The sequence below is a fragment of the Musca domestica genome, unplaced genomic scaffold (genome assembly GCF_030504385.1).
Source record: "Musca domestica strain aabys unplaced genomic scaffold, Musca_domestica.polishedcontigs.V.1.1 246, whole genome shotgun sequence".
Classification (NCBI taxonomy): domain Eukaryota; kingdom Metazoa; phylum Arthropoda; class Insecta; order Diptera; family Muscidae; genus Musca; species Musca domestica.
In genome coordinates, this window is record NW_026712274.1 from 613,752 (window position 1) to 630,999 (window position 17,248).

At 35.4% G+C, this 17,248-nt stretch overlaps 1 protein-coding gene across 2 annotated transcripts in view; it reads right to left on the reverse strand.

Moving 5' to 3' along the window:
• Positions 1-14,019, reverse strand: part of LOC131802807 (ADAMTS-like protein 3) — a 76,904-nt gene extending 62,885 nt beyond the window's left edge. The window contains exons 1-4 of one of the 2 annotated variants that reach the window (XM_059123440.1): positions 13,917-14,019; positions 13,474-13,829; positions 9,866-10,031; positions 5,435-5,579 (exon numbers count right to left, since the gene is read on the reverse strand). In XM_059123440.1, coding sequence (XP_058979423.1) covers positions 5,435-5,579; positions 9,866-10,031; positions 13,474-13,679 — 517 coding nt within the window. In that variant the 5' untranslated portion in view covers positions 13,680-13,829; positions 13,917-14,019. Of the gene's footprint in view, positions 1-5,434; positions 5,580-9,865; positions 10,032-13,473; positions 13,830-13,916 lie in introns of those variants that run through there. The other variant, XM_059123439.1, reaches the window with a different exon arrangement.
• Positions 14,020-17,248: the final 3,229 nt, after the last annotated feature.

The window sequence follows — 17,248 nt, forward strand, 5'->3', positions numbered from 1 at the left end:
GCTGTTACGGCGGCCCACTACACCACCATGACCGGCGCTTGAGTTCTGGTGGCACCTTCTGGCGAAATTTTCAGCTGACCTCTTTGGCAATCTTTTTGTTTGTTTACAAACAGCTGGACAACGAATGTTTTCTCATCGGAGAAAACCAAATTCGACAGTTCACCACTTTCGGCCAAGCGAAGCAACTCTTTAGCTCTTTTGAGTCTATTTTCTTTCTGTTGCGGTGAAAGCTCTTGCACTTCTTGGAATCTCAATGGCTTTACCCCGAGCTCATTTTTCAATATTTTCCGAATGGGATATTGCGATATGTTCAGCTCACGAGCCATTTTTCGGCCACTGCGACGCGGATTTCGATCAAGTCGCTTCTTTACTTTTCAAACCATTTCTGCTGATGTTGCTGTTTTCTCCCGTCCACCTCCTTGACGTCGAGCTGCGCTACCAGTATCACAATAGATTTATTCACATTTAAATGCTGGATTGCTTTAACGATAGCCGCTTGTGGGTTTCCGGCCAAATATAAAGAAATCACACTATCACGCTTGAATACCATCACGAATAACTTCTTTTCTGGAAAATGCTCACCAAAATGCTTTTGTACGATTGTAAACAATATAATGAGCTGTCACTGGAATAATTTTAACAGCTGTTGGACGAGTGGCTTAGAGATGACAGCAGTCTGAAGTTGGTTGCAGTTTTTTCATCTCACCCTGTATGTAGGGATTTTCAATATTTCTTGTGAGTATTGAATAGACACGTGACGTTATTTTCAAGATGACACACTGCGATGTCCAAAAGTTTAACTTATTCGGATACTCCCTTCGTTATCCATTAGAAATGTGATTAGTTGAAAATGTAGACAATTTGTGGGGTATCTACAAGAAGAGGTATACCGATATATTCCATCTTTACATTGAATCTAATTTTGGCAAAAAATCGAAGGGTTGAAATTTTACAAAAATTGGGAAATGGGGACTTATTGAGAATTTTGGCCATTAAAAGGTTGGTTGACCTGAAGCAATGATGTCCATTTTGGCACTTGACCAAATAATATTTGATATGCGAAGTGTGGACTTTATCGTGGACTTCCTCTACTTTAAATGAGATAAATGAATAATTTTAAAATGTTTCATCGTTCGTGTGGGAGGTATCAGAAAGTGATATAGCTTGTATCCGAACAAGGTTAGAAATAATAATTTTTATGTTGTAAGTTTGAACCAAATCGAATGTCCCCTCGAGGATTTATGTAGTCACCACACAAGCCAAACATGTGGAAGAGTACGGACATCGTAAGATGGACTCTAAATGTCCTGAAACGCATTTCTTCCATTCTTTATATGAGACTTACTTTGGCTGTTTTTAATGATATATACCCTCTATAACCACAAGATTAAAGGTATAAAACCGTTTTGGCCTGGGGACTAATGTTCTATTGTTGGTGTAAGACACAATTACTAAATAATTAACAACCGTATTCTTCAGGGACTGCAATTTAATTACTTCCCTTTGGGATATTGGCTCCAAATGGTCATTTGCAGTTGTTAATTTGTGCTAAGGGATTTCTAACGATTCCACAATTAATGCATTGCTAGTTAAAAATGCGAGAGAGAGATGGAGTGTGAGAGAGAGAGCGCACGAAAAGTCAATTGACATTCGACCTTAATGAGAAATAAATTGATTTAAATAATTAAATGGACACATTCATAGAGCAATGTCAATAAGGAGCGGAATTTGAAATATATGTAGCCATCATTGTGGATGGTAGGTATCCCGTTCGAAAAGGTAATTAAGTAATAATTTCAAAAAAAAAATTCTAACATTTACAAATTCTTACCATCAATTTTTGGTCATTAAAGGTTAACACAGGTAATTACTAGCCAAATTCAATAGCAGGAAAATAGGTCATTGAGGGAAAGAAGGGTATATTTAAGCAACTGTAATGAGATGGAAAAGGCGTTCACAAGGAGGTGGTAATAACTCGATAAGTAAATTGTTGACATCAATTGTCACGCTATGCCGTTTATCATTTTTGTTTTTTTTGGGGAGGTAAATGCGTCGTGGTACGTCTTGGCTTTAGTTTTTTTTTCGCCCAAAAAGTCGACTACCAAAATATAAAATATTTGTTTATTGAATATTGGTAGTTCGGTTACTTGTGCTTTACTCTTTGTCAATCAATGATTGCTCATTGTATGAATTCGTTTTTTTTATTTATTAAGCCAAGCAAACAATAGTCGATTCTATACCAGCCAATAGCTGAGCTAGCGAGACTTGCTTAAAAATTCGAATTTTCTCTTTTAGATTTTGTTTATTTTTATTCCATGTTGCGTGTCAAAGTTCAATTTCCATCTACCGAGAATGCAAAAGAAAAACTACCTCCGCATTCACATTAAATGCAAAAATATTTGAATGTCAGTGGAAATCGATTCGAGTTCGACAGAAAAACAAACAAAGCAGCCAACAAACGTGACTACCAAAAAAAAAAAAAAAAAAGAAATCAGATAGTGTGAGTGTCGCAGACTATTTGGTAACGTTTCTAGTTTATTATTCTCGATCATTAAACACTTTATTGTTTACTCCATTGTTATTGTTGTTGTTGTTCGAGTTGTTGTTCTGGAAGTAGTTGTGTTTCGTGCCATTGCTGTTTTGTTTTCTGAAGTGTTTGTTTTGTGAAAGAGGATTAAGTCAACTCCTCAAAAAACAATAACGAAAGTCAATAAACGTTAATGAAATGGTTACAACCTTCAAAATTATTTGAATGGGAGAAAGGAATAGAATTTGGGGGCTTTGGGAAAAATCGTAGGATATAAAATATATCAGCAAAACACGTAAAACACATAATCGGACGGACAGGATCTCAAGGATATTCCAAAGTCTTGAAACAAATCTTATCAAAGATATCCAGATTGATAGAGGGGCCGATATTGTCAATTTTTACACCTGAAGCGGCACTGACAACAATATTGGGATTTGTAAAATTTATACAAAATCTAATGATCATTTCTCTCTCTCTATGAGGTAAATTGTTTTCTTGGCAAATTTTTATATTTTGTGGGGGAGGAACCAGAAGGAGTGGACTGATATTGCTCACATCCGAATTGTATCTATTTTTGAAAATAATATTACGATGTACCGAGTTTGGACCGAATCGGATGCTCCCATCGAGAGACCAGCCAGCTTGACAGAGAGATGAACGTATGGACGGATATACTTAGATCGACTCTAAATATTCTTAAACAGATTTGGTCCAAAGAGATCTGGGGTCCAAACCCGTTACTTCGATAAGGCACGTTTTGGCGGTATCAAGTGATATATACCCTCTATAGCCATACAGCTCGGCTCCGTTATTAAAACAAAATTGAATTGTTCTTGAAGTTCAAATGGACCTTTTAGAGAACACAAAATAGTTTTACAATAGAAGACCAAAAAACTAAATGTCTTATTATTAAAGTCCAGAAGGACTTCGTATAACAGATTCAATAATAAATTTTCAGAAGACCACCCACGTAGGCTTTTCTAAAAAACAGGAGGTATTATCCCTAGATGAACCTATTATTCTATTATCCCAGCAGACCCGCTTCTCTCGGTAAAGAATTCAAGACAATGTTATTCTTATAAAAAGAGACAGGATCATAGAAGATTCACTGCTCTCTTCTACGAAAATGTATAACAATGCTGAGGTAGAAGGTGTTCTAGCGCAGCGGGCAATTTCTCTTATATTCAGAATCATAGCTTATATGGTCTTCTATATATAAAAGGAACATAGAAGGCATCCATGGAGTTAGAATGGAAGGTCCTACGTCTGAAGCTAGCACGAAGCCCAATCTTCTTTATATAGAAGTCTTGAAAGTGGTCTGGTATCTAGAAAACACCTGGGGCTATATCGGTCCATGATATCGTATAGCACCCATATGACGGTACCTTCAGATATTCGGTATTCAAATTTTAGCTACATTTTTAAAAGGCATTATCTCAAAATCAGCACCAGGAATTCCTTCAGAGTATTTCACCTCCTGGAAGTGAATTGTCTATATAGGTCCCCTATATCGTATATTCGCCATTTAACGGTACCACCCTATATTAATGATTTATTTATTTTAATGATTTTCGGACATTATTCGCCGGTTTTTTTTTTTTTCAAATTTCGTATTTGAAGTTCCTAATGAGTACTACAGTCTATGCGGTAATTTTTATGATTTTAACTACATTATCCACTGAAGTTGTTTCAAGTTTCGTTTTGAAAATTGAAATGGCCTATGACAAAAGTTAGCTAGGCAGGTCCACGTCTTCGTATAGAACCCAATATAACGTCTATATTTGGTAATTTTAGGATTTTAACATAATTTTTAATGGATTTAATTTTTTGGAAAATTCCAAAATTTTTTCCAAATTGTGGATGGTATTCAAAAATTCGGTCCAGCCGAACTTACTGCTTTTTTACTTGTTTAGTTTTCTATAATAGACCTCCTTAGGAAGTCCTACGATTGTCTGCTCTAAAAAGTAGTTTCAACCCAGGTGTCGTCCCTCTACATGTATTCTACCTAAAGAATGCCTACAAAAAATCTCAAGTTGTGTATAGAAGATTTCCAGGAGTTTTTTTAAAGCCTTTTCTTATGCAGGTTAAGGTATTTTTATTGCAATAACATTCCATTTAATATAAAGCTTAATATATTTTCTGCTTCCTAGGATCTCCATTATTCTCTGCAATCCTTTTACCCTAAACGTATTCACATAATCAGTGAGAAAATTACTTCCGCACGTACACAAGTATCTGTTTGTGGGGAAGTGTCTTTATTTATCCAACATATCCTATACGGAATGCCATTCCTAGAAAATCAATCACCTGTTCAAGACCCGCACCACCACCACTACACATTCATTTATTCTTACAATTGTCCGTCTCAAGTGTCCTTAGGTGTGGTAGTGAGTGTGTGTTTGTAAAAGACTTGGATGTGAGCAATTCAGGTTTTTTTCCTTGGTTGCATCTTTCCTTTATTTCCACTCAATTATTAAATAAATATTGTGTGTGAGTGTGTGATTGTACACATGTGTCTGTGTCGGTGTGCGAATGCGTGTTCAAGTTCCTTTGAGAATGTGTTCGTGTTCAAAGAAACTTGAAGAGCAATCTTGAGAAGAAAAATAAATGCAAACACTTAAGAAATGAGGGAAAATATGTTGGTTAAGGTTAGGCAAAAAAAGAAAACACTGTTTAAAGTATATAATCTCTCATTCACTTGAATTTTCTTTAAAGCTTTCCAGCCATATCATCTGAAATTGTTGTGTATTTATGTAAAACCAGGCGAGAATTTTGTAACACCTTGTATCAAATTAAGTAAAAACAACATTTTCGTTTCATTTCCTTTTCGAAATTCCAAAGAGAAACAAATCAGAGCAGACATCCATCTCCAGTCAATATAAATGATATACATAAGCCACTTACCTCCGCCGCATGACACGGAACACAGGGACATCGGTACCGTTTCCCACTGATAGAGCGACTGGGAACATGAGCTGCCATTGCCACCGCAAACCCCGCAAATGTCAACCTTCTTGGCTGAGCCAATTTTTAAATCACAGCCAACGCGCTGAAAGAATGAAAGCGAAAGAAAATGCGAATTACTTAGCTGTTCCGCCACATGTAACCTTGATGTAATTTCATCGGGTAGGCAGGTGGGTGAGGGGCACATGCGGTATAACAAATAAAGCAAATAAAAACATAAATATGTAAATAGGCTTCGAGTATTACAATACAGGTATACAATTTATTTATGTCTTCTTATAATCAAAGTCAAACAATGTGGCGACGGCTAAGACCCCCACACTCCCCCGCCCCCTTACCTAAACAAACAAACGAACCTGACAGCTTGACTTGTTTGTGTTGTGTGGTGAGCTTCCCTTTCTGCTGCTGCCGTTGTTGTGTTGGTTTCCGTCTTGATGTGATAAACAAGCGAAAACCGCAAATAAACAAATAATCTGGATTGTTACTGCCAAAAAGTCGCAGCAACGGCAGACAAAGAAGAGCAGAACAAACAAACAAACGGACGTACGAACGAATGAACGAAGCAACGAAAGAACAAACAAGCAACCATAAAAACGATTTCCTTAGCAAATGGTGACATCTTTGGTGCAATAAATCAAAAATGATAATCACAGTATTAGTGACACGCCGAAATAAAAAAAGCCTAAGAATATGCTATACTTTTCAATGTTGGAGCTACAGGGGAGGGATATGCTATGTTCTTTACAAATGGTAGGCCAAATAGCCCTAGGGCGGTATATTAGGAGACGTGTTTCAGAAAATTATATTATGGTTGAAGTTTTGTAGAGAATATCATACTGAAATATAAAATAATTGATAATATCGACTCGTGGATGGTTTATAATGAACCTGGGACCTAGAGACTTGAAATTTAACATAGATTTCTACAGATCTTATGATTATAATATATGTCATAGACAGAGTAAATCCAAGAACAGGTTGTATGTGCAAATCGTTGCTAATACTTGTGTCTAAGTTTCACAACTAGATGGAGTTGTGTTGTCTTTAGTTACTGGTCTTTAATCTTTTTAGTTAGAAGTTACAGTGGATATTTTTAGACGATAAAGGGAACTTAGTATGCGTTTTTATTGCTTTGGTTTCTTAAGGCCTTGAAATAAATATTTTTATAAACTACTGCTTATAGTCTCCAATACTAGTGAATGAATTTCTTAACTAGATAGAGTTACATGGCCATTATCAATTTTTTCCCTTTGATTTTGAAGTTATTGTCAAAATTTTTGGATCATAAAACAACTCTTGTTAGTATTTCTGGCTCTGTGGGTTTTCAAATTATTGCAATTAAAAATTTTGCAGATTATCCTTTATAATTTGATCGATCTGCCAGGATGAAGTTGAATAAGTATTTTTCACAAAAAAAAAAAAAAAAAAAATTCTTTATTTTTATCCAGGAAGCCCTAAGATTTTTTTTTTTCAAAATCGTCCATTTTTTTGCATCTATATTTTTTAAGAAATAACTTACAACAACTCGATTTTGCCACATAAATCTTAAACATGTTGTAAAAGATCCATGATTTTATCACGTTTTTCCCTGGAAGTTCTAAAAAAAATGTTCTTAATTCTTTGACCGATGCCCTTGAAAAAAAAAAAAAAAAAAAATAATTTTAATTTAATTTTTAATTTTAATTTTTTTTTTAATTTTTCAAATGACTAATTTACAGAAAGTATGTGAAACAGACATGATTTTTTCCAAGATTTTTGCTAGTAAGACCTAGAAAAATAAAATATCCTCCTTTCATTAAAAAAGACCTTAAGAAGACCTGCTAGAGATTTTTGACCGGGATGAACTTAATGAAATCATTAAAAAAAATTCACAATTTTTGACCATGAACCCATTATAAATATTTTTATATATATCAGCCGGATTTTTGACCGGAATTTCCTTCGAATTCTGGCAGGTAGACTTTCAAAAAAAAAAAAAAAAAAAAAAAAAAAAAACAAGTTAAAGTTAAAAAGCAGTAAGTTCGTCCGGGCCGAACTTTGAATACCCTCTACCATTTGGAAATTTTCAAAAATCCGATAAAAATTCTGTAAAACTCTTAAAAATGCCGAATATAGCCGTTATATTGATTCTATACGACGTGAACCTACATAGGCATTGTTTGTCATAAGCCATTACCATATTCAAATTTGAAACTTAAAATAAACGTTGAATAATGTTGCAAAAATCACCAATATACCGTATATGAGGAGGTACCGTTATATCGGAGCTATACGAAGACCTGGACTTGCATAGACAATTTTCTGTCACAGGCTGTAGCATTCATTACGAACTTCAAATACGACAACTCAAACAATTTCGGTAAGTATTGTACCTTAAATCGTCAAAATACCGAATATAAGGAGGTACTGATATATGTGGCCTATACGAAAACCTGGACCTGCATAGACAATTTTCTGTCATAGACTGTAGTTCCCATTACGAACTTTAAATGTGAAATAATTCCGGTAAATAATGACGCTAAAATCATGAAAATAACGAATATTGGGAGGTAGTGTTATATGGGGGCTATACGAAAATGTGGACCGACATGGCCCATTTACGAATTTAGCCTACCTACTGGTAAACTATACATATATGCAAAATTTTAGCCTTTTATCTCAATTCGTTTGAAAGATAACGTGATTACAACAGATGGACAAACAGACGGACATCGCTAGATCATCTTAGAATTTTACGCTGATCCTGATTCTATATATACTTTGTAGGGTTTTTGTAGCGTACGTCTTCGTATAGCCCTCGTATAAAGGTCATAATTTTAACGGTATTTTGCGTTTTTTTATTTTTTCAAGTTCCTTTTAAATGGTAGAGGGTATTAAAAGTTCTTCTCGGCCGAACTTAGCTGCTTCTTTACTTGTTAAATTATGTCCTCGAATTATAAGAGGTCCTTGAAAAATTAGAATTCTAAACAGGAAATCTTAAATTTATTCTAGAAAATCTGTGACATTTTCCGCGTTTTTTCATTGGCAGGAAGTCCTTGATAAATGTTCTTATAAAATCACGGGATTTGTTTAAAGTCCTTGAGACACTATTCTACTAAATGCATTGTTTTTGCAGGGGAAGACTTTATTTAAAATATTCTTAAATACCAACTAAATTTTTTTATTATTTTTTTTTAGAGGGAAATGTTAAAAGGAAAGAGTCGATATTGCCCACCTTTGGCCATACAGACACACGGACGAACTAACAGACAGACATGGCTAGTTCGGCTCTGAATGTCACCAACGAATTTTGTCCAAAGAAACCGCTATTTAAACATTGAGGTCGTATCCAGTACACTATACCCTCTGAGGATATAAAAATGTTTATGAGTGAGAATTAACTTTCAAAATGAATTATATAATGTTATTCAAATAAAATTCACTGGAAATCGGTGCCACCGTTTAGTGTTCAAGCATTCATATAATTATAGCTGTTAGTTAAAAAAAACGTATAGTCACCGCCACCACAATCAACCCTGCAGCGGTAATCAATCCAATAACCCCACAAACCCTTCCCCATTTAATTGTCTTCTGTTTGTGTTTTTTTGCTAAAGAACAAAAAAATCTAAAACAATTGATCATAAAAACCTATGGCGTAGAGACCCTTCAACGCGACACCCCATAACCCAACAGTTTGAAATATGATCAAAACAAATGTAAACGAACGAACACGGCAACTCATTGCCAGGCAGACAGACAGACAAAGCAGAGCAAAGGAAATATCCTGGTGAAGTATTCGAGTAAAACCACAAAACGACATATTGGCATTTATTACTCTGAAATGGAGCACACCAATACAAACACCCATGAACACAGACGTACACCAGCAACGGAAGTGATTTGTGATAAAACAAATAAGGCAATAAACAACGGCCTCCTACCCAACTGACACACAGACAAGGAATCCTAGCTAATACAACAATAACAACGACTACGATGAAACCACATGAAGACAATCTGTATCCGGAATTTGTTTGAAAAATATAAAATCACAGCCACAACAAAAACAAAAAAATACATCAAAGTATGACATAAAATGAATAATGGCATCTCGACTGAAATGCTTGCCGTAATACAAAAAAAAAAAAACTTTATAAAAATTACTTTTTTCATAATTTGGGACAAACAGTTGAAACGAAGCGAATCTACCCCGTCTAATGTGTTTCTTACCCTCCTTTGGGAAAATAAAAAATGCAAATTATTGGCAAATTGTTTGTTTGCTGTCGGTGATTTGTCTAAAATGTCACGAATACAAATGCCCCACACTCTCACCATCGCAAGCGAGTATGGCAAAACTCAGGGTGCTTGCCACTAGTTTTCGGCTACACTTACCTGACATTTGCCCTGTATACACATATCGAGGCTACCCGACCGACAACGTGTCCCATCCAGGACACGTGGACTTAATTGCACCACCACACTCAATTCATCATAGTGTTCACTGTCATCTGCGGTGGGTTCCGACGATTCATCGTCAGCCAAGTGGGCAGGTCGACCCCTGTTAAAAAAGACAAAAAGATAACAAATATATGATTATTATTTAAAAGAAATAATATTTACGTGTGCATTTGAATAAAGGATACAAAATTAGAATGTGGGCGATACATATGGATTGATGTCATTATCTTTAATACTCGTTGATGACTAGAAACCGCACCGAATTTCCTTATCATTCATTTGATTTCAAAAATATAAAAATGGATTTTTTTATTTTTCCATCGATCTTTCAGTCCATAGGTAGATATATATCTTGGTTTTAAATAATTTGAAGTACTTACACAAAAACTTTATTTAAAATTATGAAATTTATTTATTTATTTAAAATATATTACGAGTCCCTAGAGGTTTGGGTATTACAAATGGACATTATTGGTCCAAGTTGTGGTATAGATTTCAAATATCAGTACCTCCCTATTTAAGCTATTTTCGGTTATTCAGCTACATTTTTCCACCGAATCTGTTGCGAATTGTCATTTTGTGTTCCAAAAGGATAGAAACGTTATTTTGAATAGAACTGTCTTCATGGGTCCTTATTTTGATATAGCGCCAATTTAGGAGAACTTTGGCATTTTTTTAACGAATCAGTCAAATACAGAATTATTTCAGTTTTCAATAGATAAAATCTCGCTTCACCAAAACACTTCAGTATAAGTCCACCATTCGATAAAGCTGCCACCAACGAACCTTTCTAATTTAAAGAATTTCATTTTCGTATCAAAGCCTAATAAAGGACTTCAAAGGACATACATTTTTTAAAAAATATGAAAACTATTCTGTACTGCAAAAAAAATATACTAACTAAACTAAAAAGTACCTAACCCATTTGGAACGAATTTGGAAATTAAAAAAAAAAAAAAAAAAACAAGTAAAAAAGCAGTAAGTTAGGCCGGGCTGAACTTTAAATACCCTCCACCATTTGGAACGAATTAGAAAATTTTCAAGAAAATAAAATCCATTGAAAATTCTGTTCAAAATCTTTAAAATACCTAATATCGGATGGTGCCGTTATATGGGGGGATATACGCTATTGTGGACCTATATAGACAATATAAAGTACTCACAAGGAACTCCTTGTGTGGATAATTCCATTGGGAAATATGGCTAAAATCATCAAAATCCCGAATATCGGGAGTACCGTTATATGGGGGGTATACGATATTGTGGACCTATATAGACAAATCCCTTTCAGGGATTAAAGTGCTTACAAAGAACTTCTTGTGTGGATTTTCAGAGAATACCATTGGAAAATATAGCTAAAATTATCAAAATACCGAATACTGGGGGGTACCGTTATATGGGGTCTGTACGATATCGTTAACCTATATAGAGAACTCTTTGTCAGTGGGTAAAGTGCTCACAAAGAACGCCTTGTGTGGAATTTCAGACAATTCCATTGAAAAGTGTGGCTGACTTCATCAAAATACCAAATATCGAGGGATACCGTTATATTGAGGCTATACGATATCGTGGACCTATATCGATAATTCTCTTCCAAGGGATAAAGTACCCACAAGGAACTCCTTGTGTGGATTATTAGACAATTCAGTTGAAAAATGTGGCTAAAATCATCAAAATACCGAATATCGGGGGGTACCGTTATATGGTGGATATACGATATCGTGGACCTATATAGACAATTCTTTTTCAGGGGGTGAAATACCCATAAGGGACTCCTTGTATGGAATTTCAGATAATTCAATTGAAAACTGTGGATAAAATCATCAAAATACCGAATATCGGGGGTACCGTTATATGAGGACTATTCGATATCGTGGACCTGTATAATAATTCTCTTCCGAGGAATGAAGTGCCCACATGGAACTCCTTGTGTGGATTTTCAGACAATTCCGTTGAAAAATGTGGGTGAAATCATCAAAATACCGAATATCGGAGGGTACCGTTATACGATATCGTGGACCGATATAGCCCATCTTCGAACTTGACCTGCCCGCAGACAAAAAAAAAGATCTGTGCAAAATTTTAGCTTCCTATCTTAATTCGTTTAGACTGCAGCGTGATTACAACAGACGGATCAAGAATATATATACTTTGTTGGGTCTAAAATGATTATTTCGATGAGTTACAAACGGAATGTTGAATATACCCTCCATACTATGTATGGTGGAGGGTATGAAAAAATCTTAAAAATACCGTTATATTCGGGGCCTATACGAAGAGGTGGGCCTGCATACACAACTTTTGTCATAAGTCATTACAATATGCAAATGCGAAACTTGGAAAAAAATTGGGGAATAATGTAGTTAAAATCATCAAAACACTGGATATATATACTCATTGCGAACAATAAATACGACATTTGAAACAACTTTGGTGAATAATGTCGCTAACATAATCAAAATACCGAATAGTGGGAGGCACCGTGGTACATGGGCTATACGTTATAGTGGACCAGGGGGTAAAGCGCCTAGAAAGAACTTCTAGTAAGGATTTTTAGATGATTCAATTGACAAATGTAGTTAAGATCATCAAAATACCGAGTGTGGGGGGTGGGGGGGTTACCGTTATATTAAGGATATACGACCTATACATACAATATTCCTCCTGGGGGTAAAGTACTCAGAAGAAACTCCTTTCGTGGATTTTCAGTCAATCTTTGAAAAAATTGGCTGCAATCATCAAAATACCTAACATCGGGGGGCTTTACGATATCGTGAACTAATAGAGCCCATCTTCGAACTTGGCCTGCCTGCAGACAATAGACTGATGTGTTCCAAATTTTAGCTTCTTATCTTTATTCGTTTTGACTCTAGAGTGATTAGAAAAGACAGACGGACAGATGGACAGGACCAAATCGTCTTAGAATTTTACACTGATCAAGAATATATATATGTAATATCTAAAATTACCATTTCGTAAGTTACAAACGGAATGACGAACTTTATATATCCTCCATACTGTGTATGATGGAGGCAAAAAAAAAAAACTATATATTGAAATAAATAATTAACAATTTCAGTTGTGAATATTTAAATCTGTTGCCTCGCAAAAATTGCTGATACTTTAACCAAATATGAACATTGTTATGAAATATGTTTTGTTGTTGTATGACAATAAAGGATTTATGGACTATCAGAAGATGTATCTTTTTCCAATGTTGACAGCCAACAGAATAAAAAAACAGAAAGAGAAAAACAAATAATAATTGCATAAGCAGAGTGCCATCGTATGCATAAACCACAGAACATATTTCATATTTTCGATTTCAGTTTTCGACATAATCGAAGGGTGCAGAAGAAGAGTTATTATTAGGTTGCCAGTAAGAGGGCGTATAAGTGCTAAATAACGTATACGCCACATGGTGTTCAATTAGTTACTTTAAAATCATACCGATTTTATCATTTTCCTTTTTTTTATTATCAAATTTGCTTTCTATTTTATTTACTCTAATTTTTATTTATTTTTAATCTTCTCAAACTCACCTGCATGTCAGGGCACACGGCTCCACATAATCATAATGCGGTGTCCATTTATACAGAGTTCCATCATAGGGCACATCATTATTGGCCGCACATTGTTGCGCCCTGAAATCAATTTTCTCTGGACACGGCTGCATATTGCAAATGCGATAACGCACACTGTCACCCTTGCAACCATTGGCGTTTTGACAGCGGCGTATTTGTTGCATAACACCGCCATCACATGTTCGTGAGCAGGTCGACCATTCGGACCAGGTGGTCCAACCACCAGAGCCGCCAGAATTTCCCGAACCACTACTGCTGCCGCCACTACTGGAACTGCTGCCTTTTACCGAACGTTTCTGCTGTGACGAGACACACTGCACGAAAACACGGAGTCGTTCAAAACCACAAATTATAATAATTATATTTTTTAAACATTAATTCCCGCTTGCAATACAACTTACCTCCAGCTCATTTTCCAAATCGGTGGCCGTACTCCAGGTATTGTCAAAGGCTTCACTGGCATTGAGTATTTTCGCTGCCTGAACTGTCGTTGAAAGGCAGACAATTAACTAAACGAAAACGAAAAGAAGAGGACGGGGAAAGAAGAAAAGAGAAAAAAAGTGTTTCATTACCATCTTAATTATGATTATCTGCTGGCGTATTTATCGATTCTCTCGACTAAATGAAAGTCATGTATTTTAATGAGACCACTTGAGGAAGCGATTTCTTATGCAGGGATTGACAAATTGATTGGGTGTTTGGCAGTCGGTGTGTGTGTGTGTGAGGTGTATGTGTGCGTCTGCAAGTATGTGCGTGATGGCTTGCCTTTCATTCAATTACCATAATTTATTTCGCCATTGTTTTTTTGTTATCGTCCACTCTTTGGGTGATTTGTTATTCTATTGCCATCAATTTTGGCTTAATTTACTTAGCAATCAAAGCTACTTCCGTTTCAATGCGAGTCTTTAACAAAGGAATTGAAGGAGGCACACACTCGCACTGATTTGAGGGAGGATGTGAAGGAAGACGTTTGCATATATATGAGTAAGACGTTTCGGTATTTTTTCGGTGTAGATTGCATTGATTACATGTAAGAATGATGTTAAATTCAGGAGGACCGAAATGTTATGCCTTTAAAACTCAAGAAAAACCAGTAAAGAAAGTCTTAAAGTCGGGAGGGGCCAACTTTATGATACCCTACATCACTTTGCTTATTTAGTAGAGCTCCGCATAACAATTAAAAGTTTCTATGGGAAAATTCAATCATACACGCTATGATTATAATTATAATTTAAAGTTCAAAGGACTAAATATGCCGAAGCATTTCTATCTTTTAAATTCAGACTTGTATTGGCCATTTGGTGCACAATTAATTTGAAATCGAATAAAAATATATATGGGAGCTATATCCAAATCGGAACCGATCTCGATAAAATTTGGCAAAGATATTTCTGAGCTGTATTTGATATATTTCCCTGAAGATCGTTGTTATGGAGTGCATATTACGGCTGTGGGTAACAAATATAACAAATCGCATGAACAGTATATATGGGAACTATAGCTATATCTGAACCGATCTTCACCAAATTTGACATACTAGCTTCTAGACTCAATTCGGTGCTAAATGTCATCCCAAATATTAGACGTTTGGTGCACAATCAAAGTTAAATCGGACGAAGTTATATATGGGAGCTATATCCAAATATGGACCGATCTCGATAAAATTTAGCAAATGTATTTCTGAGCTGTATTTGATATATTTCCCCAAATATTGTTGTTACAGAGTGCATATTACGGCTGCGGAGGACAAAAATAACAAATCGGATGAACAATATATATGGGAGCTATAGCTATATCTGAACCGATTTCGATCAAATTTGACATACTTATTTTCAGGTGCAATCTGATCGTACGTGCAAAATTCTTATTACACGTTTGGTGCACAATAAAAGGCAATTCGGGCGAAGATATATATGGGAGCTATATCTAAATTTTGACTGATTATCTCCAATTTCAATAGGGTTCGTCCTTGCACCAAACAAATGATTTGTGCAAAATTTCATCTGGATAGGGCAATAAATGCGAACTGTACTTTGTTTACAAAAATACATGGACAGACGGACAGACGGACAGACGGACGGACATAAATCGACTCAGAATGTGATTCTATGCAGATCATCAAAAGGAACTATGGGTCTATCTCGTTTCCTTTTGCCTGTTACAAACAAATGCACAAAGACATAATACCCTGACCACCTTGTGGTGTAGGGTATAAATATCAAAATATAAGATATTTAAAAATTCTCTATGTGGAGCATATTTCAGGCAGAAAACATTAAAAAGGAGATTTTCTTAATGGAACGGCAGAAATTAGTAACCCGACAATTGTTATGAAATAAAAAATAAAAAATAATTACATCGGCATTAAGATTGTCATGTTTCATTATCTGCACCACGGGGCAATTTGAATAGAAGTCAAATTGGGTTGCTTAAAAAACCCAAAAGCTAGGTTCTACTTTTAGATAGCAACCATTTCACATTGAAGACTATTTGTTGCAGTACAAACTGGTTGGCAAAATATTTAGCGCCTGTATTCTATGTGGCCTGGTATATTGAGCGGAATAATGATGCAAATTACTTCACTTTGAGATATTTCATACAATATTGGGCTTTTTGTATTTTAGTAGTACGTACTTGAAATGGCATGCCTTATTAGATACACATGCCTTATACTGACTTGACTTCAGCCCTTATCAGAAATCATAGAAGACATTACTTCCTTCAATTTGGTATTTTTATACCCCCCACTATAGTATGGAGGGTATAATAAGTTTGTCATTCCGTTTGTAATACCTCGAAATATACATTTTAGACCCCACACAGTATATATATTCTTGATTAGCATAAAATTCTATGTCGATTTAGCAATGTCCGTCCGTCTGTGGAAATCACTCTAACTTCCAAACGAAATGAAGTAGGCTGATAAAATTTTACTCAAATGTGTATTATGTCTGCAGGACTTTTGATATTTAAAATTGGCCAGGTCGGTCTACGTCTTCGTATAGCCCCCATGTAACGGAACCTCCCGAGATTCGGTATTTTGATGATTTTAGCGACATTACTTACCAGAGTTGTCTCAAATTTGGTATTTGAAGTTCGTAATGGATACTACATCCTAAGACAGACATGTATGCCTACGTCTTCGTATAGCCCCCATATAACGGTACATCCCGATATTGGTTATTTTGACGATTTTAGAGACATTATTGACCGGAATTGTTTCAAATTTGGTATTTTAATTTAGTAATGGATACTACATCCTATGACAGAAAATTGTCTGTGCAGGTCCACGTTTTATAACCCCCATGGTACCTCCCTATATCCGTTATTATGATGATTTTAGCAACATTATAAACAGATTTTTTTTCAAGTTTCGCATTAGAATATTGTAATAGCTTGTGACAAAAATTTGCCTATGCAGGTCCACGTCGTGTTATAGACCCTAATATACGGCTACATTCGATATTTTTAAGATTTTAACAGAATTTTTAACGGATATTATTTTTTTGAAAATTGCAAAATTTTTACCAAATGGTGGAGGGTGTTCAAAGTTCGGCCCGGCCGAACTTACAGCTTTTTACTTGTTTATATCCTTATGGTACAAAAATGTACTACAATATCGTACTTTTCGTACCTTAATAGTACTCATTTTAAAAACCAACCCTCATTAAATTCTCATGTGACTCAATTTTTGCTTCCACTTTTCTCCGAATAAAAATTCAACACTATTTTG